General features: G+C 38.5%; 1 protein-coding gene across 1 annotated transcript; it reads left to right on the forward strand.

The window, feature by feature from the left end:
* Positions 1-24,651: 24,651 nt before the first annotated feature.
* Positions 24,652-27,847, forward strand: psmg3 (proteasome (prosome, macropain) assembly chaperone 3). The gene is made up of 3 exons (XM_041957501.1): positions 24,652-24,776; positions 25,680-25,908; positions 26,985-27,847. The coding sequence occupies exons 2-3, from the start codon at positions 25,690-25,692 to the stop codon at positions 27,135-27,137; spliced, it is 372 nt and encodes a 123-aa protein (XP_041813435.1). The 5' UTR covers positions 24,652-24,776; positions 25,680-25,689; the 3' UTR covers positions 27,138-27,847.
* The last annotated feature ends 48 nt before the right edge of the window (positions 27,848-27,895 follow it).

The following is a 27,895-nucleotide window of genomic DNA, read 5'->3' on the forward strand; positions in this document are numbered from 1 at the left end:
TGATTTTTCATGACTATGTGGCTGGAAAACTGAATTAATGAGCTACAAAAGTGTCAAAAACAACTAAATATGACACTACAGCAAGCAGCTAGTTATCTTAGCTTAGCATAAAGACTGGACCCAGGGGGAAATAGCTTGCCTGCTCTCATTCCAACAGTTACAAAATCTGCTTACCGGCACCACTAAAGCTAATTAACATGTTATATTTTGTTTGCGTAATTTGTACAAAATCCATAGTGTGAAAATGACATGTTGTGGTTTTACGGACCATTTCTTGGCCTGCAGTCACTTCCCGGAGTCCTTTTGTTACTGCAAGGTTGCCAGGCAACCAACCAAGGACTGTGATGATATCAACATGGAATATTGTTGCCAAAAAAAAGATAAAACTAAAAAGTAGTTTAAAAAATTAAAAAAAGGAAAATCTGTCTTTATTTTGGCTGACAAAAAAGGAGACAAAGTATTATTGACTGGCTAAGATAAGACTAAAATGTCCAGACGTTCAGTCAAATCAAACTTGACTAAAAAAAAAAACAGGTTGATATAATATGACTAAAGCTAACAAAGACGTTGGATGCAGGACTTTGACTGAGGTGAAATAAAGGATAGCTGGCAAAATTAACACTAGTGTGACTTGTTCTCAGCTTTCGAAGTTGAGTAAATGCTGCCTCATAAAAACTGAAATTGCTCCTGGAGTTTTTATTGTGCCATAACATCGCACTGTGAAGTGGTTCCTCCTGCATGTTACCCATCACACTGTTGACAGGTTGCTCCTTCTGCAACGAGAAACAATGAGCACATTTTAAGATGTGAGCCTCTGCTGTAGCCAGAATTGTCCTTCCCTCCTCATCTGTACTGGCTGTTAATCACGTTACATGTGTCCCTGGCCACTGCAGTGGTGGAAACTCTATTTAAATTACATGGCTTTATAGCTCCCAGTGTCTGCAAAAGCACATGGTTGTCTAAATATTTGTCTAACGTATAATTAGTGACATTAACAATGTCACTTTTTTTTTAGAGAAAAGTACGACAAGCTTTGCAGCTGGTAAACAGCAGAAAAGCCAACACACAGAATTATGGAGGTGCTACTGAAATACCTCTGTCACTGAGGCTTTATCGAAGGTCTATCTGCTAACGGTTGCTCAGAATTGGCTGAGAGTTGCTTGATTGATCGGGTATAGATTCATCTCTTGAATAACAGCCTTGACTTAAACTCCTTCCTACCTCTTAGGGCCTCAACTCGCCTCTGAGCTGTCCCTAATAGTGTTTGCTCCAGTAAAAGTAAGAAAAGATGATGTAGTAGTAGACTATAGAGCAACACCTTAATTTATATACTGCATGTCACAGCCAAATCCAGATCGGAAGTGGTCTGCGGATTTCGTTAGAACCCCCAAGACTCCTCCTTTTGCATCACACTGCACACAATGCTCTATATTTCTTAAGATGTGAAAGATTGAAAGATGTTCGATTTTTGGGACCAAATACATGGTTTTGTAACATCCAGGCTTCCAGTATATAAATACCTCTATGTGCTGTATCTGCTCAGGTAGTAGTATGCCCTAAACTGAGTATTCACCAGGGACCTTGTGAACACCTGTTCTCTGGCTCTCAGTCCAATGTGGCACATAGAACAAGATCTTCCAGGTCGCCTGTAAATGCCACCATGGTCTTAGACTTACCAGATCCACTAACCTCATCCAGCCCTGCACACATCACTCCACCAACACTCTCCTCCTCCCTGATAAACTCTGCTCCGGTTTGGTTGCAGGGCTTTTCAGGTTACAGACTCCAAGCTGTTGAATCCTGGTCCAGAACCTGCAGGGCACACAGCCTTGCTTACCTTATTTCAAACCCTTCCTTTATAGCTTGTATTCCAGCTATCATTTGAAGCTTTTAAACCAGTTTTGGAGTTCATTTGATGTTTTTTGTTTGTTTGCATGCGAGCAGAAGGAACATGAATTATTCCGTTAACCTGGCTGTACTGCATATTTTTGCCTTTTGTTGAGGAGGCAGCTGTAATGCTGTTTTGTCAGCAGGGATGTTGTGTCAATCTTCAGGATTTCCTTTCAGATGAAGGCAAATCTCCTCACAGTTTCAAATAAGTGTCTCAGCTGAAAAGTGTGAGTCAAGTCTGTAATTGAGCGTCTTAGCTCTGTCTCCACTACTTGTTTTAAAACTAAAGATGGGCCTTGAGCCCTGCCAGCTTGCAGCAAGTGCTTGGGCTGAGTGGGAGAGTTTTGTTTGAGTATGTTAGTTTTGTAACCAAGAAGTGACACTGAGGAAGAAAGAATAGACATGACAAAAGTTGATCCCAAACTAAATTTTCCACTAACTGTTAAATGTAGATATTTCTCTGTCTTTCACTGTTCTCCTGCATCACAGTATTTTCTGTCTGCTGTAGTCAGTTCACTTTTTACAGCTGCAAATCTTTTAAAATGTTGTATTTAAACTTGATTTTATTCATTTTGTGAACTATTTTTAACTTTATTTTATTACTATTATTCAGAGAGGTTTTTTTTCATCTTATGCATATGTATATTCTATTTTTATTTATATTTTATTTATATTTTATCTTGTTTTATTATTTTTTTAAAGTGCTCTTGCTCTCCATTTTATTTTCACATTGATTCTTTGTCCATTCTTTATTCTCTGTAAAACACTTTGAGCTGCATTTTAGGATTTTTTGGAGTGTGATTATTATTATTCTCTGAAAACAATAAAACAGGTTGAAATAAAAAGGTGAATACTCTTCGATAAGTGAAGCAGGCGTGAATAAAGCAGTTAGACAGCAGTTACTGTAACATAAAAAGCTCCCCCAGTTCTTCCACTCAGCACAGACACTTTTCCATACATCTGAGGGAACAAAAGGTCTTTGATTCTGATAGGAACCTTTGCAGAGAATTTAATTTTGACCTGAAAATAATATATCCCTATTCTCAACAACATGCTGCTTTGAGATTAGAGGCTGCCCCAGGCTTTTCTAAGCAAGAGACTTTAATTAAAAAACACTTATGTGCAGTTTTTCCACTGATGATTATATTCAGTGGCAGTCAAAAGAATTAAGCTGCATTTGTAACCACTAGTCAACATTAGAAATATTTAATAATGAATACAGTGCATGTACAAATACCCATTGCAAATTCATAGCATTGAAGGGAGGAGATGAAACGCTGTCTAAAATTTAATATTTTTTAGTTTCTGGGCATGGTCATGTGTGATCAGTGATTGTTTGAAAAATTATAATTTATACCAGCAAATACAAGACTGAACCTTTGGACATTTCTGCTCTACCTTTCAGCATTATGTAAATCATCCTTTACAAAATTTCTAGTGTTCAACGGGGCACTTTTAAAAATGTCATTGTGTCGTCGAGGCTGAAAAAACAATATTGTAATTCGACCACAAGTAGGTGTGGCATAGAAGCTTTTGTTTTGTGAAATGATAATGCTGTTTCTAATGTGGCCGCACAGACGGTGCCACAAAGCTTGAATATTTATGCTCAGCCAGCATCCATCAAGCCAGGCCAGATTTTCAGAGCAGACCAGGTCAGGCTGGGCTTTCCCACTGAAGAACAAAGACAATGCTAATGCGAGCAAATGCAGCACTCCCATGTATTACTGCTCGTCTGTAAGTGAATGCAAAAATTCTGCATGTAACAATGGACCTGAAGGTAAGAGAGAGAGAGAGAGAGGACCGGCTCAGAGTTTGGTCAAATCTGACAGTATCACCTTTTGGAGAAGTTACATAATCTTGAACACAGCGCAGAGGTCAGGCACAGTGACTCATGTACTGAAAAGAGTGAAGGCCACCCTTTTCTGATATCTGGGTTTCTATAGCTGTAACCTGGCTGTTTGTTTGTGCTTTTCTTTGGCAGGAAATGAGGAACCTTTTTCAGAGGAAGGTTGCAAGTGAAGAGGCAGAGGAAGACAGCTCGAAATTCTGCTGAAAATGAAAAGCAATGTTTGAGAAAAAATACAAAAAACAAAACGTTTTTGCACTAAAAGAGTAATGACATAGCCTTTTTTAACGCACTCATTCCTCTTCCTTGTCAAAAATCGCCTACATTACCCACAAAGCAACATGACTGCTGACAGTTCAATTCAAAATTGTGTTTTTTCATGCTAGCAGTCGCTAATGTAGCCTTCAGCAGCTAGCCTCAAGCAGAGATGAGGGGAGGTCTCCAGAGGTCTGGTAAGCTCACTTCTTTCAAACTCCACTTTGACTCCACTCATTTTCAAAGTTGTTGTCTGAGCCACTGACTCAAGTGACATCACCTGAGGCGCTTTCTTAGATTTTGTGCAGCTCCCTTCGGAGCCACAAAAGGCTTTACACATCTTTTTGTCACTTCTGTAGCTGCACTCCCCCAAGACCTGAAAATACAGTTCCCTTTTTAATAGATGGTTATGTTAACAGCATTCAAATACAAACTGTAAGTTGCAATACATTTCTGGTTCAACTGTAACTCTAAATTAGTGACTGCGCACCAGCTGCCAAAAGGCTCCATAAAACTGATGTCAGATGCGTCTCTTTGGCTTCTGGTCGAGTCGGTTCAAGATTTTGAAAAAATTCGAAATGATCAGAGAGGAAATACCGTTCCAATATCAGACATTGTTGCTTATCATCATTGAATTAATTTGTGCAGCTCTAATATTTGAGGCTAAGTCATATGCAGTGCCAAAGACAGCACATCAGAACTAACATAAGTGAAATAGTAATATTTAGTATATTTGTTTTTTCTTTTTACAGTGATGAATCACCTTTTCTGGTGCACTGCAAGTGTTTTTATTAGTTTTTGTTACACAGTGGGAGAGACTCTGGACTGCAAACACAGGCAGAGACTCTGTTTACATGAAATTCACTGGTGTGTTTTCTGCTACTGTGAAACAATGCTGGTAATAAGTCAAAAATACATTTCTACAGTTTCTATCCTCTACCTGTTGTGGCCTCCATTTCTCAGAATATCGCGTCAGTGAAGTCATGCAATTCTTTCTTCCTTCCTGTCCTTAAAAAGTGATTTTGATGTCACTGTAAGTATAGCATGACTAAATGGGTGCAAATATCCACAAAGAGCCAATAAAGAACCAGAATACAAGGTAAAACGTGCAGCATGAAATCAACCAGTCAAACCGGAAGCAATTTAAACCACTTTACTTCATGTGATTATAGACATACTGTATAATATATATTGTATTTCTTTGAACACATTAATAAGCTTTGCTTCTGCCTGAGCCTTTTTCAGTCGTTGTTTTTTTGATGTTTTGAAGTGTATATATCACTGAAGTAAACGAACTAAAGTAACTAATGTACATATCAAAAAGTATTTCTGAATATAACTTATTTTGTCCCCAAAAGGACACACAAGATTAGATTTGTACTTTAGTTGCCTAAAGTAAATGATTTATTGAAAGGTCCAGTGTGATTTAATGACATCTAGTGGTGAGGTTGCAGATTGCAAACAACTGAAAACACCTTTCCTCACTGCTCCCTTTCCAATCACATAGGAGAACCTTGGATGGCTGCGAAACTCACAAAAAGGCCACTAAAAGGGAGCCAGTGTTTGGTTTGTCTCTTCTGGGCTTCTGTAGAAACATGGCGATGCAACATGGTGGTCCCTGTTCTTATTTTCACTCATGTAAACATACTCATGAATATTATAGTCAACTTCTGCCACATTTTGCCAGTACATCCCCAAACTGAACATCAATTTAAACCGTGCATAAACAATGTGAGCAAAAAGGGCATCCAGATGCCAAAAAGTCTTTCTCTCTCATGTTTTTTAGCCTTTCTGTGATGGCAGTGATGCTGAGAAGCCGATGCACTCTAACATGAATATAACTGTCGTAGCGCAAATGAATAACACAATCTTCCAAACAAAATAATTGTGCTCTGTATAAATGTACTCAAATCAAATCAAGAGGCTGCCGTTATTATGTCATGGTGAATTTCTGAACATCAGCCCACACAGTGTACAGTTCACCCTTCAGAATCACACAGTATGAAGTCTACCTTAGAAGAATGTTTAAACTGTGACAGCAATTTAGCTGCCCTGTTTTAGCTCAAGAGAGTTAATTTAGGATATGCATGTGGCAAATTAACAAAGCCCACATGTGTGGGATGCATTCCTCTCCAGCAGCACAATGTGTCTTTAGGCTCATTGATCGAATGCATAACTTGACAACTTAATGTGCCTCCAGTAATTCTCTTAAATTGTCTTTTTGGAATACAGCCCAAAACTGAAGCCCAGTAATGTCTGAACTACATTAAAACTGGGCTTTAACCCTTTGGCGCTGTTTCAGGTTATGCAATAGCTAATCATTCTGAGTGCTTAAGAGTTTATTAGGATGCTTCCATACTTAAAATAACATGACGGGGCCACACTGATGTGCACAGTTGGTTTACCAGCAATTCCTGCCTTTTGTACAGTTATTAATCTTTGGCGCTTTTATGCATGTCAGCTAGTAATTGAAATCTGATTAATAACACACTCATCATGTAAGAACATATACATACAGCAGCTTAAAATGACTTGTGAATGAAATCCACGCGGACAGGGGTGATATTCAGGTGGTAACATAATAAAGTGACATCACAGTCATTGGAAGCTATTCAGAAGTCTGTCAGCAGACAATGTAGAGGAGAAAATCCCAACGCAACAGCACTCCGGTCATTTGACATTTCATTCTAAAAAGATGTATGAGTAAAGGAATGACTCTGGCAGAGGTAAAAGCCAGGTGATATAGTTTAAAGCAGGTGAAAGTCATTTTAATTTACACCAAGTCAAGATCTTATCAGGTTTTGAGGGACTGGCAGCAGCGCCCAAAGAGAGAGACAGCAAGAAGAAGAAGTCTTATGACTTCTGTATACTGTGGGCAGCAGCAAATCATTTAAAGAGAAATGGCCTTAATGCATACTGTATGTTCACATAAGCTCATACTTTGGATTTCACATTTTCCGCCTGACCAACATTGAAGCACTGCGTCCACACGTCTGGTGAGCACAGTCTCAGGTACTGCCTCTTCAAAATGTTGTTCACAAGCACGCAGAGTTTCAAAGCAAAGAGGGCAAACAGTCTGCGAACTGGGTCGGGTCATATTTTGCTTTGAAAGTTGTTTGGTTGGGACTGTTTTTGTACACATGCTGTATAACAGCCAGTATATTCAACCCACTGGGTTTCCTTTTTCAAGAAAACAAGGGAAACTGAAGAGTTTGCATGGCGTATTCATGCTGTTTGTATGTGTGTGTGTGTGTGTTGTTGCTAACTATGGATTTTGTGTTGCTCATTTGGGGTCTCTGTAGTCAGAAAGTAATATGATAACATATTTACATTCAGCACATACACAAAAAGATCATCTTATTTTTGGCAGATTGATTTTTCGTGCTATTTCTGTATTACCTTACTCTGATTTGGCAGCTCGTTGTCTTGAAAGTCACATGGGTGTATTTTAGCGGAAAAATCTTCCAGGTTGCAGCTGTCAGCGATGTCAGTTTTTACTCAGATAGAAACAAGGATTCCTGCAATGGGTGAATTATGTGGCGGAGGTTTGATCGCTTCATCACTTGTTCACCCGCAGGTGACATCCACATCACATGTAATGTTCAACAAGATAAATGACGTTTAGGAATATTCAGAATAAACTAAGCTGCAACTGATAAAGTACTGCCGTTTTGTTTTTTTTTTGTTTTGTTTTTTTTTCCGTTCTGCAGTAAAAATGACCTAAATTTTAAGGAGACTTGGTTGTTGCCTACGTGAAGCTCTGTTGCCAAAAAGGGTCCTTATTACAGTTGTAATACAAAAGATACGAAATCAAAGCTCAAACAATCATTTTAGATTGTTGCAGAACACAGCAATGAGCAAATATGTTCATTTTCACTGCATTTGATCTCATTTTATGAGCATTTAACATTTAATGAAAGGTGTAAAAGCTTCTGAAACAGGTAACCACTGTTGGAAGGTCATTTTACTCACATTTTGTGGTTTTTTGCTTCTTCTGATAGAGAAGCTTAGCTTTAGAACCTTAGCTTCTTGACTTAGACCTATTTTCACCGTTTTGTTACTGCAAACGCTGTTCTGATTTCTCTTGAGACGTTATATTTGACATCAAATACTGCGCGGAGAAATGTGACTTCAGCTTGGAGGTCGGAGGGATGACAACTGCACAGACTTTGCCCACGCAAGTCTGATATCTTGAAACATAAAGAGTACTTTCAAGTCCAACACCATAGCAACATTTCTGCTTCTGCTTACCTGTTCTACCCACACATGACTCAGTCCCTCTAATCCACAACAGTAATCCTTCCTGTGATGTTAATGTGAAAACTCTCCATGATGCTATGAAATTGTCAAAGAGCTCTTACCTAATATGGAAAACGAAATGGATGAAACTGAGAAAGCTGGTAGTGATTCTTCTATTTAATGTTTCACTTAACTGGCATGACTTAACATCCTAGACCCATTGACTCAAGTCCGTTAGTCTAAGAAATGCACCTCCAGATCCAAAAATAGGGGAAAACAGACCAGATTTGGTTTAACACTCATTATTCAGGGACATATTCAACCAGTTGCTTGTTAGCATGCATATTAGGAGCATATTGGCTCTTCATTAGTCATTATAAAGCACTTATTAATTCATTATTCTGAAGGTCAGGGTTATTAAGGGTCAGGTTAGGTTATTAATTCATGTACAACTTCTATATTTAATATCAATAAGCAGTAATTAGGAGGTGATTGAGGGAAAACTCAAAAGTTAATGGCCTAGTAATTGTAGAATATGGTCATGCAGAAATGCAGGAATTAATAAGTGCTTTCTGATAATTAATAAAGAGCCAACATGCTACTAACATACATGCTAAGAAACAACTAATGCTGAATATATGTACCTCAATATATATGCCAGATTTGCATAACTTTCTTTAATTTTCAATTTTTAATGTAAACACAGACTAATCGTTACCCAATTAAGAGACCATCAAGGGACAAGAGATGAAAATGGAGAAAAAGGAAGTTTCATTATGCCTCACTGATTGCTAATGATGGGAAATTGTGGGCTAAACTGTTTATCTATGCGTGGCTTGAGCCCTGAAATCAGCCCAGTGAAAACAGATTTCATCTGAAGGTAGCTAGCAAAGGTTAATATGCATTGGCTGCAAAATAAATAAATGCAATAAGAATGGCAATAATTACAGTTAGTCTGCTTGTTGATCTCCCTCAAGGCTACGCTAACTCCTGTGGTTTGAGACATGGTTTATTCATACGGTAACTATAGTTCCATCATTAGAAATCTTTAATTAATTGTTGAAGAGCTCCAGGGCCTGAGCTCACTTTCAGCTGGAGCAAAGTTAGCATTTTTTTCTGCAGTTTCCTGGCGATGAAGTCATGCAAAAATGAGTCACAGTTGGAATTTGCCTTTGGTGATTCTAAAGACATTTTGTTGAAGGTGTTCAGAAGAGACTTAATAGGTAATGTTCCCAGCAGTGTGTAGTGCTGGAGCAGTACTGCTGAGCACTGGCTTTATTGCGATTGGAGTTGTCAAACTTTTTGTCAAACAGAACGTTGATGGTGACATTAAATCTTGATTTATACTTAATGTGGCAGATGCAGTTCAGATTACGCAATTTAAGTATGTTATGTAAGTCGAAATAAGTCGCAGAGTTTCAGTTTCAACCAGGACACAAACAGCTGCCTCCTGGGTGAAGGACCTGTGTTTGTTTGAGCCATCCATTCAAACCACCTTCCTCCATATGTGGACTTTCTTGCTCTTTATATTAAGTCACCTGACTTCCTCCTTGCCTCCATGGCCCCTGAGATAACTGCATAACAAAAACTCTAACTATGAGTTGTAATAATAACTTGGTGAGGACAGGGTAGTTTTGAAAGGGTGTGGTTTAGAAAGACAGCTGAAGTCTGTTCAGCTCAGAGAAAGACTGTCGCCACAAGTAAAAAAGGCCAACATGAATCTCTTGTCTGTAACAGGATGCAGGATGGTCTCCGGCCTCAAAAATGAAGGCCTCAACAGACTCGGGTGAAGTATTTTACTGTTTCATTCAGATCCAATAACTTCATCAGGATCGTTTCATCCGCATGACCAGCTAGATTAAGCTTTTTTTGGTCTCTTTGTACAGCACAGATGTTTCAATAACCTGTCAAAATGTCAGCTTTGTTGTCGCGCTTTTATGTTTTTGGCTCACTACACAAGCGAACTTCACAGACCCAAAGACAGCAACAGGTGACTGGTCAAAAACCTGAAGCGAGGTGCCTATTGATCATGTGATGTGATGTTCTGTCATGTCGTTTTCTACAAAAGGACTGAAATTAGCTTCGAGCATCAGGCAGCCCCAACGTTTTCATTGAACAAAGTGTAATGTAAGATGAGGCTGACCAGTTCTTAGAGTGAACAAAAGAACAACTCATGCTGTCTGCACTGTCATTATTATTATCAGCTGTTGTGCAGTGTTTTGGCATCTAAAAGCACTCAGACTATACAGTGGGGAAACTGGTGACTCAAGTAGATCACTGGAATCGTCTTTTTGATTTGCTGGCTGATTTGTGTTTGTGGCATAAATGTCCAATAACTGCAAATTGTGCCTGCATCCAATGCAATAATCAAATACTGCGCGGTAACAGTGTTTTAGCATTATCTCAGATGAGTGCTCTTCATGTAGCGTTCAAAGTTTTAAGTCGTCAGCTCCAACTGTGTGTACACATGATGACAGAATGGGTCTGATTGCTTTTTCATGTCTCCTTCATGGTTAGAGGGCTATTGGTTAAAATTGTTTTGAACCATTACTGCCTCAAGTGCAATCTTAACCGGTTCTCTTTAAGTTTATTTCATATACCGTGGCTGTCTTCATTTGAATAATTTAATAACAAAAATGCCTTTCAGTGGAAGTAAATTAGAATGTGAGAAGGATACTACCAAGGGGCAGATAAGAACAGCCGAAGTCAAACACAATGTTCCTGTTCAGTGAGCACATTAAACTGGCAGATTTTTGCTCTGTGTGCCTCACGAGCTCCTGGACACTGGGTACATTCGAAGAAACACAGCCATGAACCTTTGAGGCTTTGTTGGGAGTCTTTTCCAAACAGATAGGAAACCGAAGCAAACAGCCCAGAGACCCGCAGAGGAGCACACCTCCCTAACCTCATCAGCTGCTACCCTCTCACCTCCAAACACCACAACACAAACACACACACACTCACACACACACACACACACTCACTCACACACACACACACACACACACACAGCGTTCCATTGATGCTCCGATGCCTTTGTGAATGATGACAGGCAGTGCACTCCCACTCCGAATTGCTTCTGCCATGTTGTTAATTTAGTGGAGCGCTAAAGGAGAATTAAAAAAAAAATGCTGCTGGGAAGCTTGATTTGCTGAGTAACACAAAATCACAGTATCCTAAAGGATATCTTGAATGTAGGTTAGTGCTTATTCAAGAAGTTTGTGAATGTGCCAAGGACCTTGGTAACATGCAACTGTATTTTAACTGTTGCACATAAATCCTTGACCATTTTAGATGAAAGCTGAAAGAGACATTGGGTAATCATTGACCTTTGAGCATTGACGAGGAGTGTGAATTATCTGGAAAGTCCAGAGGGCAGGGATAACAGGCTCAAAAGTGTTTTTTAAATGCAGAAAATGTTTTTATCTTGTGAAAGAATGACTGCGTCATCGGGTATTCAGCTAACTTATGAAACCTGCACACAGTAAAATGTTTTTCTGAGGTTGGGGGGGGGAAACATATGTATTGCATGCATCATACGTGCACAACAAGCCAAGTCAGATTTTCTTATATAGGCCATGCACAGATTTGTCACGGAGGGCTTTACAGCTGCAACATACACAATTACATTCATATGCAGCTTATTTGCAACAACAAATACATTCTGAAGGAAACATATTGGATTATGTTTTCTTGTAATATAATAATGAATGGATTAATTAACATAGCCCCAAAATGTTGACACGGAACATAACAGTTAAATATTTCACAATGTATGTAATTTGTTTTCCACCAAAATTCCTTATCTTACAATTAGAGCTGTCATGATTAGTTGACTAATCAATATCCTTTTCTGCCAAAAATCATTTTGTTTTGTTTTGTTTTGTTTTTTTTAAGCAGAAATGCATTTAGTGGTTCCAGCTTCTCGTCTGTGAGGATGTGATACTTTCCTATGTCAGACATGATATTAAACTGAATATCTTTGGGTTTTGGATTGTTTCCATGCAAAACAAGACGTCTGACGTCTTACTCAAATAAAGCACTTATGTACAAATCTACGACTTGTACTTTACTTGAATAGTTCCATTTTATGCAACTTTATAGTTCTACTCCGCTCCACTATGTCTGAGAGGGAAATATTGTACTTTTTAATGCACTACAATTGTCTGACAGCTTTAATTACTAGTTACTTTTCAGATTACATTATTTCGACACTGTCTGCCCAATGAAACCCACAAATGATAATAATAAACTTTATTTGTATAGCACCTTTCATACAGGAATTGCAGCTCAAAGTGCTTTACAGGAAAGGAATCATATGCACCAAGTGAGTACTTCACATAGAAAAGACAGAATGGACATAAAAAATGAGTAGTTGTAGATGTAAAATAAGAGGATAAAACCCACTTGGTAATGATAACATGGATGAAGACAATGCATAAAACCACAGAATAAAATTAGGAAAATATAGGTAAAAATAAATTACATAGAATGCATAAAGTCAAGTAAAATACAACATTCTAAAAGAAGTGCATCAGTGCATAAGAGCGAGGCAAAGCACGAAAGTTTCAGACCTGTATCAACCAATAGGTAGTAGTTAAAGGCTAAGGTGAAAAGATATGTTTTAGCTTTCTTTAGAAAGTATTCAGCAAGCTGGCTTCCCTGACATCTGTAGGTAGTGTGGCAGGTCGTCTGTAGGTGTCTGTGGGTACTTAATCAGTCAAATAAACTATAAAAACCCTATGGGATCAGATGGAAAATGCTGCGTCACAAAGCTGAAAACAGTCTGTCTTTTTTTTTTTTTTTTGAGCTCATGAAACTTTTCAGAGATACGAGGTTCTCACAGGACAGCACTACAAGCATATGATGATTTTATAGAATATGATGCACTGCTGCAGATTAAACTACCCAACAGTTTATGAAGTAGATAAAAACAGCTCAGCCTTAAACATCTACAGCAGTAAAATGCAGCATACACATTAATGCAGCAGTAATATTAATCCAAAAACATCATATATAATAGTAAAGCACAGCCAGTACTGCACAATAAGTACTTTCACTTTTGATATATAAAGTACATTTTGCTTACTTAGATACTTTTACTTAAGTAAGGTTTTGAATGCAGGACTTTACTTGTAATGAAGTATTTTCACAGTGTGATTTATTTACACCAGCTGTGTTACAGAGCATTTTTTGCACTATTTTCTGACATTTCATAAAGAAAATGAAGAATGAATGAATTGTGAAAATAGTCAGGATTTATCAAGAATTAGAATAATTGTTATTTGCAGCCTTGCAATACAATATCTGTTTGTAACAACTATGGCAGCCACCATCTTTCCCCTAACCTCAACCAAAGCTCTTTTGTTGGCTACACCTGCCCCCAGACTGGACTCAGGATGTGAATCTTGGTCTCTGGAGTCAAGCCTAGCAAGTTGTGAGTTCACCATAAGGACATTTTTAGGAAACAATCTACCTTCACTGAATTCCATGTCCCCTTTGTTCTGGACCCTCACGTGTTAAGTGTCATCAGTTCGACTGATATGAGTCCATGTGTATGTTAAGTGTTCACGGCTGACATGTCTGTTATAATAGCAGGACTGAACATCGTAGACGTGCTCAGACAGCAGAGATTACTGCTGTAAACACAGCTTTGGAGGAGAGCACATGAGTGGATGTCATTGATAAAGACAAAACCCAGCATCGGTGACTCACAATGACGTACGTTTAAGTTCTTTTATTGTTGTGTAGACAACAGTTACAGTGGAGCCATTCAGGCACTGGCAATGAAATTCTTAGATCTCAGCCTCCCTCCAACTGTGCTCTCAGATGTGACGTCAGGACTGTCTGCACAGAAACAGGAGAGCAAATGAAGTGAATATAAACATGCAATAGATTCTGATCTGAGCCACTGAGCAGCCGAGTGGCATTTTACATGCATTTTACAAACATCATCTTTAATATGCAGCACTTTTGCGAATTGAATATGATAAATGTTACAATAAGCGATCAATAAAATCATTTGCTACACATCAAGTGTGAGTTATTTACATTTATTTCAATGTATTATTTCCAAAGCAAAAACAAACAACTCCAGACACAATCACTTATCTGTAAAGCACAAAACAGCTTTAGGGCTTCTTTACTCACATTCGTAAATGTCACTTCCAACATTATAAACCCACATTTACCAGTAAATTATTCCCCCTAGGAGGCAAAACAAAGAATTCGTTGACAAGTGGGAAACACACAGACCAGATTAACAGAACACCATCAAAGTTTTCGTCCTAAATCAGAGCCCACAGTCCACATCGGCCCTCCAGTGAGACAGACTGGGTAACATATTGTGGTAACCAAGACCAGTAATTGGAAGGAGAGGCAATTTGCGGCTGTTCTCCATTTTTCTCTGTGACCTTTTCTCAGGTGTGCAATGCATTTGTGTGCCTCCTGCTGTTCTAAATAATGCCAAGGCAGAATCCCAGACCTGCCACCACACCTGCACTCAGTCTTCACAAAATGCCACCCAGTCCTCAAACACAGGGACCCAGATTGATGAATGAATTTAGGGTGATCCGCCTACAAAGACATTGCCATGTCACGGTAAAATATTGCACTCATTATGTCTCATGAAAAACAATACCCAAATGGTCTCATGTATTCATCAAACAACATACTGAATCCCAGCCCAGTGTGAGATTGATACTGCTTCTGAAATCTACAATGGTGGGCAAAATGTAAAAGGCTAAATACAGGCTGGTATTTCAAAATGAGGATCTTCATTTCAAATTAGCATAAATGTCATATATTGAGGAAGTAAGCCCATTTCAGTTCATTTTTCTTTTGCCTTTTTTCACTCAAGTCCTGACACCATTCTCAGTGCGTGTGAGCAGTCATCACACGGGTGATAAATCATGCAAAATGACACACAACAGCAACCACAACTACGAGAATGGAAACTCTCAAAAAGAGGTCTTTGCTAAAAGGAAGACATGCTTGTTGAGACTGCTTGTAGATTACAGATTTAATTTCCCTTGCTCAGCCCAAAATCTATTCACAATGTTTTCCACCATTAAGAATATTAGATGAGGACCCGCAGCGACCCAAACGTTATGAACCTGCTGCTGCGCCTTTCTTTTGAGACCACATCTGTGATTAAAAGGTTGCTTTGTCTGCTGACGAAACCTCCCTCAGTTCACAAAGACGGGACACACTCACAACAGAGCTCCCTGTGACGAGCCTCCTCCCCGGCAGCAATACTGACAGACAACAGTAAAACTGAGTGCTGTGCAGAGGCTGATCTGTGCAGGAAAATTAAAGTCACCCATTCTCACAGAAGCCACATGTGTTGTTTTATTCATTGATTGTTTTGAGGCTCAACTGATGCTGGCTGAACCTTCAAGCTGCATCGAGCCAAATGTACAGCGGACTCACGAATGGCATCACCTCATAGCATGAAGCATTCAGATGTGAATCCCCTCTCAGCAGTAATGCATGGGTGAGAACTCTCAGCTCTCTAAAATATGCATATCATGTGTGTTTTGATCCAACATTAAATGCAAGCTTTTCCCCCGCCTGGATGTGTGAGATCTTACAAGCTGCAGTATCATGTACTTCATTAACCCGCATTATTCTGAGTTTTTGTTTGTTTGATGTGCGGGGCGTTAAGTGAATTAATCACAGCAAATTATCATTTCTGGTGTCAGAACAAAAAGTGGAGAGAAACAGAAAGAGTTTCACACTGCTCCACATTTTAAAGCTCCTCATTTCCTGCCTCTTTAGCGATTTGTCTCAGCATTAAACATGTCGTCACCTGCTCTATACTGAGCTGCTTTGGGTTTTCGTGGTGTTTCAGTATTCAAATCAAAGCATGTAGTTTTTTAATTGTTCCAATTCTACAGTATACCGCTGAAAAAACAGGTGATTTGACCTTTGGGTTAGTGTGCCTGTGCTTAGAAAATGCTCAAAAATAGAATAAAATGTTTGGGTTTTTTTAATACCTCAAGTATGATTACGAAAGAAGCACATATATAAGACTGTTATGAATAAAGTGGTAAAAAGTTGCATTTCAGCTTGATCAGCAGATTGTTCCCCCTCTCTGCCCTCCCATTCTAATATTTGGTCCTGGAACTGAATCCCCCTTTTCTGCCAATATAGGGTCTGGGTAATTTATGAAATCAGTGTGAAGGACCAAGCCAAGGACACAATGAACTGCAGGTTCAAACAAAGGAAATAAACCAGTTCAAGAGAAGAGAACATAACCATGTTAACAGCAAAAAAGGGCCCAAAAATAACTGAGGTGAACATAGCATGCAGCTTAACAAAATCACACAACGGAGCAAACTGGACAAGGCTCTTTTAGCAGCAGACAGGATGGCAAGGTGAGTAACTACAAGACGTTTGAAATATGCATTAAAAATACATTGTTAACTAATGTGTGCATTCCATATGAGAAAACAATGTACTACTGGGATTCTACCAAAGCCAACATGTGTTATTTGAACACTAACTGTGATATTTTGTTAAAGAAAACATATGCTGGTCTGGTGTGGTGCTGTGGTGAATGGATTCTTGTTGTGGGGCTGCAGCCCCCACAATCAGCCCAATACACTACATTGCATTGCATATCCGGATCTTTTTTTTTTTTCTTTTTTTTTTGGCAAAACGTGGTCATCGTCATTTTTGGATAGAATAGAGATAGAATAGTTATATGCAGGAAAGTCCATCGTAGACGAGTCAGAACAATATTTTTAGCTCGCAGCCACTCAAAATTATGTTTAAATCAACAGTCACAGTCAACAGCTAGTGGATTGACCGGCTGCACCTCCATGAACATACACCCACCTAAAGCAGTCACTTTTTGTCCGTTCCCCTGAGAGCTGTTGGAAGCCGTCCTAGGAAATGGAGAAAATTTAGTCACTTTCGTTAGAAGAGAGAACTTGAGTAGGTGCACCAAAAAAAACAACAAAAAAGTGAATCATTTCATCAGAAAATAACCTTTTGAACCTACAAACCATGACAGACTGAGAATATCTACACATAAAAATCAGTGGATTTGATTTCCTTTAACACATTCAATTAATTAATCATTCCAATTAGAATATTAATTTAGTGAACACCTAATGACCTTTTTTTAAAAAAAACCTTATAATATATTGTTCATGCTCCGCACATGCCTCCCAACAGTCTTAAATATTTCAACCAGGCCATCCCTGATGCAAGCTGTGGACAGTCTGCAGCGCTGTACACATTCTCACAAGCAGAGTTTGTTTTTCGAGACCGCAGACGTGACGGGGAAGATACACTCGACTGTGTGCCGCCTTCTTGCAGGAGGTCGTGAGTGCGCTGGTATCAATGGAGTTTGAAGGTGTGAGGTGAATTCTCCGTGAGACCACTCAGGGACAGTGTAGAAAACTAATGGATGCCATTTGCGTCCAGTTCCTGAGGCATCAAGAAAAAAGTACTCCTCTCCATTACCATCTGTGGAAATACATGGGATGTACTTTTTATAGTTTCTCCTCTACAATTATTCTGTTGTCCTCCAGAATAAGTAAAGTGCACTTCATTATTTCAGCTGTGAAGTCTGCAGTAAAATTACACCTTGGATTTTTCTTCATCGCGTCACCATAAGTTTCAGATATGTTTCAGTGTGCACTTAATAATTCAATTAGGAAGTACATTGCTGCACATCATGCTGCTGAGTATCAATATTAATTGTTTGGAATAATTAATTTCTCAGCTTGGCTGCTATGAATGCCTTCTGGCCCTTCTGATCTAATGAGGTGCTGCATCACAGACCAGGCAGATAATCAGTGGCACAAATTAACAAAGTTATTTGAATTAATCAGGTGATACATGCGTGTGAAAATTTAAACAACACTAAAGGGCACGCTGCTTATGTTTCATTTCATTCATGCCTGTGTCAAGAGGCATTTGAAACTGATTACCTTTAATGAACTCATCAGCCAAATGTGCTCAACTATTTAGACGATGTCGGTGAAGCCCATCAATGGCTCCTGACTTCGATGACATTAATTCCATCTTCCATAACTATTATATTCTGCAAAACAAACATGTAAGTTAAGACCTAATGAAGGTCGTTAGAAATGATTAATGATCACAAATAGAAGACTGAGGACCAAATACTGTTGCTTAATGTGTGAGAACAACGAAAATGTGAAGCACTGACTGATCTTAAGTACCCCTGAGATGCGAGCAATTTTTTTCAAGCAAGTCTTTTTTGCTGCTAATTATTCAAATATTAATACTCTAAAGATGGAGATAGAATCTTTCCACTCTTAATATAAAAGCATTAGCAAAATATTGCAGCAGAGACTAACAAGGATGCCTCTAATCTACAAACAAGGACAAGCACAACAGTGTACACCCTGCTGACCTGAATACTGAGGAATCTGAAGGTGCTGAAGGGTTACCGGTTGTATAACACCTTGCAACTTGCAACCAAAGGACGAGGTTTCACTTTCAACATGATGGAAATATTAATAGTGCAGACTTCCCACCTCCACTCAGATCTATGGAAGTGTTCTCCCCTCTATTTCATAAATTGATTCACACTAACAGTTCTCACTTATACATCAACTGCAGTGACATGCTGATCTTTTCTTTAAATAAAGAGTGTTTACACTGATCGTCTGTATAGTATTCATTTTGTATGAATTCTGTTTGTTTTCCAACAGGGTCCCTTTTTGTTTACTCTATCTTCCATGACAATAACAGAACAATAATAGGATGTCTCCACTCCCACATCTGCATTGCAAATGACACTACAAATCTATTTAATAAACACAAAACACACATTTTACATAAAAACTAAATCACTTTGAATGCACTTACCTTTTTAAACCCCTCTGGCTTTATGCTCTGTTAGAATATAACTGTAGAAGCAGCAGTTAGAAAAAACAACATTTTTTAGTATACTGTTGTATTAAATGGCATTTACTTAGTACAAAACTTGCAGCATTTAAACCACATAGTAACCCATGTGATGTATGACATCTGGAAAACATTGCATTTCACAGGTCTAAGTAATAATCTATTGTAAAGGCGCTTTTATGTAATTTTCATTCATATGAAGGTAGACAGCTGAACATGCAAAAATAAAATATTTCCTATATTGAATGACTCAAATGAGTTGGTACGTATCAGGTACTGCATGAAATGGGACTTGTAAGATGTCTGTTCACGCAAAATATCAGTTAAACAAACATTAATGAATCATTAAAACAAACATGGTCCTGATAAAAACTCTCCAATGTGTTGCTTGCGAGTTAGGTAGAGAAACTTTCAGCTGAGAGTTATGTTATTTGACAGATAGCCTAATCGGATCATAGTTGGATTAAAAGATTACCTCAGCATGCTGCGTTTGTTTCTTCCAAAGCATTAACTTTATTACACCTTGAAGTATTAATGGCTGTCTGTGCATCAGCTTTGGGGGGGAAGCTTTTACAAGCTGGCTACTGGTTTGCACATTCATAAGTGCGAGGCCTCACCCCACTGCCACTCATAAAAAAAAAGCAGAGCAGAGGATCTTCATCTATCATAAAGATGTGGAACGAAAACGCAAGCATTTGCCTCAAATACAGATGAACATCAGCATTGCAAAGGAACTTGAATCAGCCAAGAAACATGTTGTTATGCAGTTGTTCGAAATCTTTTTCCATTACTTATATGGAATTTACCACGTTTCTTATGTCACCTCTGCTGTCGTGTTACGCAGTTTGAGGAACATGGAGTAATTTAACAAAGCATTCAAACATTATGCCAGAAACTGACTGAAAGGTGTTCCAGTCGTGATGTAATGTGTGCGTTTCTGGAACACTGTGGAGAGCCGAGATGAGACAGGGTGGGAGGTGTCTTTGCTGCCTCGCCGATTTCTCTTTTCCTCTCCAAAATATTTGGCTCTTCCTTCAGTCAGCCACATCCCATTCAAGCCGAAAGAAACACGGTGCCTTTGACTGTAGTTTGTGGAATATAAGTTATTGGTAACCTCTTTCATGGCGCAATATGCTGGAATAGAATAGCTTTGTTATGTGCTTTTTGTCCTTGAGGATGAAATGTCTTTCATGGCTCAACACCTGCTTGTTTTAATGTCCTCCATTGTTGAGAAGTTGGAAATAAATGGAAAACAGATGGGAGAATGGTCAAGCATGAGATTTTGACGGGCACATTTATTTTTTGTTGTATATCATCAGTTATTTATTCCAGTCCTCGTCTGATTCTGCTTCTGAATAATAAGCTTACAAATCACCTCTTTGATTAGTCTTATTCCTACTGATTTTGAAAAACCTGACTGAAGAAACCAAACTGGAAGAATCCATAAAACCATACTAAAACCAAAGTGAGTGTTTGGGTGGCCTGCAGGCACTGAAGGTAAATCACAGCCTGTTAAGGCTTTCAAACAAATGCCCTGAACATGTTGTTTTTTTCCCCTCTGGTTTGTCTTTGCATGTATTTTAAAAACACTTCATGGAAACTAGCCCCAGTGGTTAATCCCACGTGGCATGAGTGCAACTTTCAAATGTCATGGTAAAGTCGCTTTTGAGCTCTATCTGTAATACAGCACAGCACTCTAGTGGCCACAGGGGTAATAATTGTCTATGTGTGTTATATGTGTGTGTGTATGTATGTGTGTGAGTGATAGAATTTGTGACCATGGAGTGATAGTGAGGCATGAAGGTGCCTTTTTGCCTCCATCCACTTCTATGAGCTTCTCTGATTTTACAAAGCAGCTGTAAGGAAAATGTTTCCAGTCTGGCTGCTACATTGAAATCACCGATGGCCTGATATTGAGATAGTTATTATTCGAAAAGTGTGAAGAGAGGAAAATGAGCTTGCATGATATGTGTTCAGTCTGCACCAAAGAGACTTGATGAGACAAACACGGCATTGCAGCTACTTTGAATGTGAAGATGAACTGCAGGGTGGTGATGGGCAGGAACTTCCTCATCCAGCAAATAAGATATTTTCAACTGGGATGACATTCTGACACAGAGAGTCTGCGATTGAGACAGACAGACAGAGAGAGAGAAAATGCTTGACTAGTCATATAGACGGAGATGGGATGTGTTTGTAAAATTGAGAACCCTTAAGCATCATCAACTCTTTTGGAAATGTGTGACAGTCGAACTTTCTCTTTCTCTGTGTGACACCAACGCCTCAACTTTTGCGACGCGGCTGGCGTTTGTAGCATTTTTATTGCCCAGAGAAAGATCATGAAAGAACGCCTCTCAAGGATGTCTTCCAAGACAGTTTAAAAGTGCATCTGGTTTTTAAATTTGACATGCCAAAGTGTCATCCAAAGTACGTGCTGATGAGTACAAATCTATTTACACCACCAACAACTAAAATTAAACGCCTGCCGTCCTTTGATATGGAATCCAAAGATTGTGAAATCAAGGCTCTCCAGTGCATGTGCGTGTACTATAGCTGCAAGGCTACTACTGTCATGTCAATGATTATGGAAAAGGTTGGTGCAGCAAGGAATGAAAAGAAGGAAGAGCCTCTAATTTGAAAAACATTCATGTAATTATTTTCATCCAGTACTATCTTAGTACGAATCACATTATAATGAATTAAACTAGTCCTCATTTTTCCTGGAAACAGCTCAAGGACCCTTGAACCCCTGAAACCGCCACTGTAACCATTAATGTGAGTCTACTGTAATTCATTATGCAAAGCAAGGCTTTAGTAATTCACAAGAAAATATTACATGGACTGAGTAATGCAAAGTAGAACTCATTACAAAGTCTCAGTGGTATTTTCCATTATAAAAGCCCACTGGATGACCTGGTGTGTGCTCTTTTTCTGAACACTGGCTGACATTTGTGAAGTCCGCAATGTTGAAACAAAAGCAATGAAAAATAAGGGCAAGAAAACAGATATAACATATTAGAAACACCTTCACAACACATGCCTGTGTTGTCATGGCAAAGCTGATGTTAATTAGAACAGCAAGGTTCATGAGGGCATGTGATTCAAACTGATATGAACAAAATCTTCATGTGTCATCTAACGTTTATGAAGCCGTTCCAGTGTCTCTTAAGCTAATATGTATGACATGTTTGTCAATCTGCATGTTGACATTTCTACTCTCCAGGCTGAATAACATGCCTCATGTAACAGTGATGCATATTCATTGCATAGCATATCATATTGTCATCATTAACTAAACGTTTTCTTTTCTTGACGTGGCCTCATTTCCAAAGCATTTTTGCTTGTTGGTAGTTGACACAGACACGTTTTCTGCCTGGCTTTTGTCGTTTTCAGAAATCTAAAACTTCACCTTTGAAATACAACCATACAAAGCGTGACCTTTAATTAAAGAGAAGAGCATCAAAGGATTTTTCACAGAGCGATACAGCAGAGGTGTCGTCTGACTGTGTAAAGAATGACAGGCCAAAAACAAAAAAACACTTTTTGTGAATGAGAGAATGAAACGCCTGTTGGCCATGAACTTGAACAGAGATATTCTCGAGACATCAGAAAGATGACATACGTGATGGAATCATCTGAGGTTGCTTTGTGTAATCAGTCTGAACTTGCACAGCCTCAGTATTGATCTTTGAACTGAAATTGGAAATGTTAGTTCTGAATGTAGTTTCCTTCTGTGCTTTCAAACATTCCCCCATCTTTCCTCTTTGACTCTAGCTGCACTATCATCCCACCACAGACTCTGTCATGGTATAAATGTGCATTACGCTGCATTATAAGCAATGCTGAAATATTGTATATTGATATTTGTATCACAGTTTTGTTTTGATCAAAATGATCAGTCAAGGACACAGATGGTCAGCCAGAGAGTATAGGGAGCGGTCCAACCAATTTCATACCTACTGCTGCCTACTCAGAGTGCATAACAATTCCGCTGAGCCGGCTCTATTTGACATTGTGGATGTGTCATGTTCAGGGATGGCTCCTTTTGGATCAGCCTGATGCAGCACTCGCAGACTTCAGTGGAGCCTCACATCCACCTGAAAAAATAATGTCATGCAAGCACTTTTGGAAATAGTGAAAATTCCTAAATTGCTCGCCTCTCTTGTAGCGCTAAAAGCAGATGTGACTGCTGCAGCTGGCCAATAGCCAAAATGGAAAAGTCCTACTAAATCATCCTTGTATAGCCTACAAACAGCATTTAAATGCAGTTCCAGTATCAGACCCTTACCATTGCTGGGCCCTGAAAACAGTTTTAAGTTGGTTTTCATCACACATGTCCTAAAAATTAAACACTTTGTGGGCTATTTAAAATCCACATCATTTGTCAGTCATAAAAGTCTTTGCACCACCAGAAAAATGTATCCTGTACCTTCTATCTTTTGTTTTTCCCTCGTGTCATAGTTCCATGCACCTTTTACATCTCTCCCAGTAAACATAAGGTTAATTCAGTCTGGGGTGTAAAGTGCCACTATTTAATAAAACTCACTGCTAAAGTAAAAATAATATTCAAAATAAAAAGCAAGAGTTTATCTGCTACTAAAACTAAAGCTCCATTTACTGTTAATTAAAAAAGCTCTTGCTTCTGTGGTTTCTTGCTTTGGAAGAGTTGTTTCTGTCACTTAATATTGATTGAAAAGTACCAGGGCAGAGGATCGGCTTATTTTCAAACTTAAAGGAACTCAGTCTTGATAATACTTCAAAGTTCTGCTTAATCATCCTCACTTCATCACTTTCATTTCTGAGGAAAATGACAATGCAGATTAAGTATAATAATGCATTGTGAACAATGCTGAAACCTTGGAAATAATTTATGAGAAAAGCAAAGAGAAACACAAAGTGCACTTAAATCTATTAATCTTCAAGTCTCCAATAAACTTCAGGCAAAAGAAAACCCAGAAAACTGACAGTATTTCATTACTGTGAATTTGTGGTGAACCTGTAAGGAAGGTTTATTGTGAGGACAATGTAAAGGACACACACAAAAAAACATATTATGAAAAAGTACCAGGTGTAAAATCTACCTTAAAGGAGAGGTTTGCTGTTTTTTCAACATTAAAAAAATAGATAATCAGGAAAAAAATAATGGCAACACTTATTGCTATGATTTTAGACAGCAAACTAGAATACAGTGGACAAAATACATTTACATCAACTCAGTTCCATTGAGTATTTTCTAACTTTGGTTCCATGTTCTCAATTTTTCATTCATTTTTATCCAATTAGATTTTACTTACCTCAGTGCGAGTGAAAAAAGATGATACAAAAGGTTGTTCTACATCACAAAAGCTTTTGCATAAGTCTAGAAATGGCAATTACAAAATAGTCACCCAAGAAGAAGTCCGATCTAGTTCAAAATCGGTCACATCCTTTAATCTTCTATTTTTTGTTTATTTATTTGAATTGAGCCGGAACGAACCCGGAAGTAAGGCGCGTCTTCCAATACGTCATCACGCAAAGATATCCGCGCTGACGCTCAACCGAACGAGGCACGTTTGTTGTCGGTGGAGGGTGAATGACAGAGCGCTACTGAAGTTGCTGAAAGTGAAGCGCCTCATTACTAAAGCAACTTTGCACAGTGTACACACGAAGAGACGGGGTGAGGAGTCTTTATTTTATTCAGACGCTGACAAATCTGTTCATTGCAACGTTAGCCGAGGAGATTGCAGCTGGAGCCAACAGCAGCTGTTAAGCTAACGTTAGCCTCTGCATGTCAGTACGAGCATCACCGCTCTGGAGCTTTTCTCTCACTACCCAGCTGGAGAGTAACAACGTAATCGATCTTACAAACTTCTGTGCAGGTGGTGGGATGTGGATTTTAGTAAGGAGACGCCTCTTAAATACGTTGCTTTTGGCGTTTTTCTTCTTTACTTAGCCGCTAACAATGTGCTTTATCAGTAACACTGTCCCACTTGTTTGAATCGTCTGTCACCAGTGAGAATTATTTCCTCGTATTTTGCAAATAAGTGACGTAATACATGTCAAATCTAAAATGTCACAATTACAAGGGATTCTGAGGGATCCTTTAGTGTTAATCGTATGTCCTTGCATAACAAACCTTCACCAATTACATGCTATAACTCATTATAGTGTCATTACTTCCTGTTTGAAAAAACGATTATGTCACCGGTGTAAATTATCTTTACAACGCTGACAACAGCATAGTTACAACAGAGATAATTAGTTGTGTGCCAGAAAATTATATTTAAACTGTTTTTTTAACGTACTGTCAGTCATTTTACAAAAAAAGTCCCACATTTCCTGCGCCAACTTCTCCAATGTGTGGTTTTGATGCTTGTCTTTGTTATATTTGATGGTAATTTGATATTATTGCAAGTTTTTGGGCCTAGGAAAGTTTTTTTTTTATGATTTCACAAAATTATTAATCAGACACTCAGTTAAGAAAAAATGAAAATAATAAGAATAGTAAGTAAAGAAAATCCTCTTGATACAGCCCTACAAATAATCTACATTTCATTTTACGTTTCTTTTTCATCCCTAGGATTAACAAAATGTCTTCTACCGAGTCCATTATCAGATCCAGACAGACTGAGAAAGAAGTGAATGGGATTTCGACACAGGTCGTCTGTACAGAGTTCAGCAATTACATTTTCATAGTTGTCACTCAGTATGGCAAAATCGGAACGCTGATATCTGTCACACCTGACTCCAAATCTAATGATATCAGCACTCCAGCGTTCTCCACCAAAGTACTGCTGGGCAAAGACGAGGTACACTGCATGGAATTGCTCAAAACATTTTGTATCAGTGTGATATAGACTTGTTCACAGGACATCAAGCAGACTTGTTGCAACAGCGGGTAGCTCATGTCATGCTGTGAAAGGGCAGATGAGATTGCTTCTGAACTGCTGTGGTAGATGGGGAGAAATAAAGTCTGTTAGAGTTTGCACAAAGAAATGTATTTCAGCTCTGCACTAGCATGTTTTTTTTTTCTAACTGGTATACAGTGCCAGACATGCAGCTTTTTGGCTGTTTTTTCACTCTTCTGGTCATTTTAAAAAGACGACACTTGCACTCCATTATACAGTGAATGGTTTTAGAGTCGGGGAGGGATGCAGTGTTGAACCGTACAGACTGAATGAATGACTATGATTGAATACCGTTATGTAATGTAATGTCAACAGCAGAGTCTTCATCTCTCTTAATGTCAAGTTTACTGCATCACACAGCAGCCAGATAATCTGCTACAACCACATTAGGGGTTTCATTAAAATAGAATCAAGTCATATTGTAAGATGAGTACACGCTGCTTACTTTGGGAGAACTTCAGAAAAATGAATTACATTTCTCATGATATGTGTGGAATATGGCCCAATCAATAATGCTGCATGGCAGTAAAGGCAAGTTATAACTTTTTACCACGTATGCGATGGCAACAGCACAGAGTGTGATTGGAAAAGTATTTTCTTCTGGCCAACTTTTTCAGAGTGTGAAATAATTTGAAAAGTAAGGTGGTACCTGTAAAACCTCAGTGTTTAAAGATCATTTGCTATTTACTTAAAGAACAAAAAATCTGATAAAGGGTAATAACTGGTATGTGTGTTAAGGAGTGAGAAGAATCTTGATATACACGATATCAAACATGAAGTAAAGGATAGGATTGTGTGTGAAAAAAGGGAAATATATTAATTTTATTAGTAAGGTTTCGCAGTCCAGACTTTTGTACATTTTAAAAGGGTTTTTAGAAGTCATTTTCATTAATTGACTTTTTTTTTTACGTAAAAATGTTACATAGCAGCATTTTTATATGGAATAATCTAATGCCTGATTTGTGTTTCTCTTTCAGCCACTCACACATGTCTGTGCCAAAAACCTGGCAACGTTTGTGTCACAAGAAGCCAGCAACAGGCCCGTCTTACTGGGACTGGCACTCAAGGATTCCTCCATAGATGCGATAAAACAAATGAAAGAGATCATCAAAACTTGTAAAGTCTGGTAGGACGTCAACAAAATGGACATGAAGCCTCAAAGCTTGAAATACAGGCCGTCTGGATTCCCCCTAATGTCACCTTTTCCCTCTGCGTCTTTTTAAACTCAAAGGAAAAAACACTGACGGTTGTGCTGCAAGACTGAAACTTATAAATCCAATTACATTTACTCTGATCCTGTTGATTTGTGTAGACAGTACGGAATGTCCTCTGGAAAACATACATTTGTACTTTATCTGGTTTTAAAGAGTTGTTTTCTGCAAGCCAGTGTGCTCTCAAATGCTGAAAAACTGTTTAGAATTGTGTCCTACAAAATGATGGCCATTAGCTCCAGCACTGTACAAAATATGTGTCGATGTTACTCTTTTTGTTCTGGAATTTGTAATAGTTTACACTGTCTGTTATTTTTGTATTTTATAATGCAAATATTCTAAATTGTTTCATGAAGACAATGTAAAAATAAAACTGGTCAGATCTAAAACTTGTATTTTTTCTCTTTTTGAAAAAAGTGTAACTCAATCATCTTACCCCCAGAAGGATAGTTTAGGGTTAGCACTGTATAAATATGTTAAGCATCAGAAATGTTCCCATTCAACTGGAAAATTCTGCTCAACCTTCTTTAATCTGCATTTTAAATCAATTATAGCCATGATACACTGGTAAAAGTGCAGTAAAGCATCATTTAGAGTAATTTCCAACACATTTCAAAGTGCCACAGTCTGTGCTTGCAGCGTTTTACTTCAAGAGAGGGAGCGAGTGTCAACAGCAG

The sequence above is a fragment of the Chelmon rostratus genome, chromosome 17 (assembly GCF_017976325.1).
Source record: "Chelmon rostratus isolate fCheRos1 chromosome 17, fCheRos1.pri, whole genome shotgun sequence".
In the NCBI taxonomy this organism is placed as follows: domain Eukaryota; kingdom Metazoa; phylum Chordata; class Actinopteri; order Chaetodontiformes; family Chaetodontidae; genus Chelmon; species Chelmon rostratus.

What these genes read in the sequence shown, in the direction of transcription:
- psmg3 (XM_041957501.1), top strand. Translation starts at nt 25,690, where the DNA reads ATGTCTTCTACCGAGTCCATTATCAGATCCAGACAGACTGAGAAAGAA. An exon ending in TACTGCTGGGCAAAGACGAG is followed by an intron (nt 25,909 to 26,984) that starts GTACACTGCATG and finishes TTTCTCTTTCAG; the next exon opens with CCACTCACACATGTCTGTGC.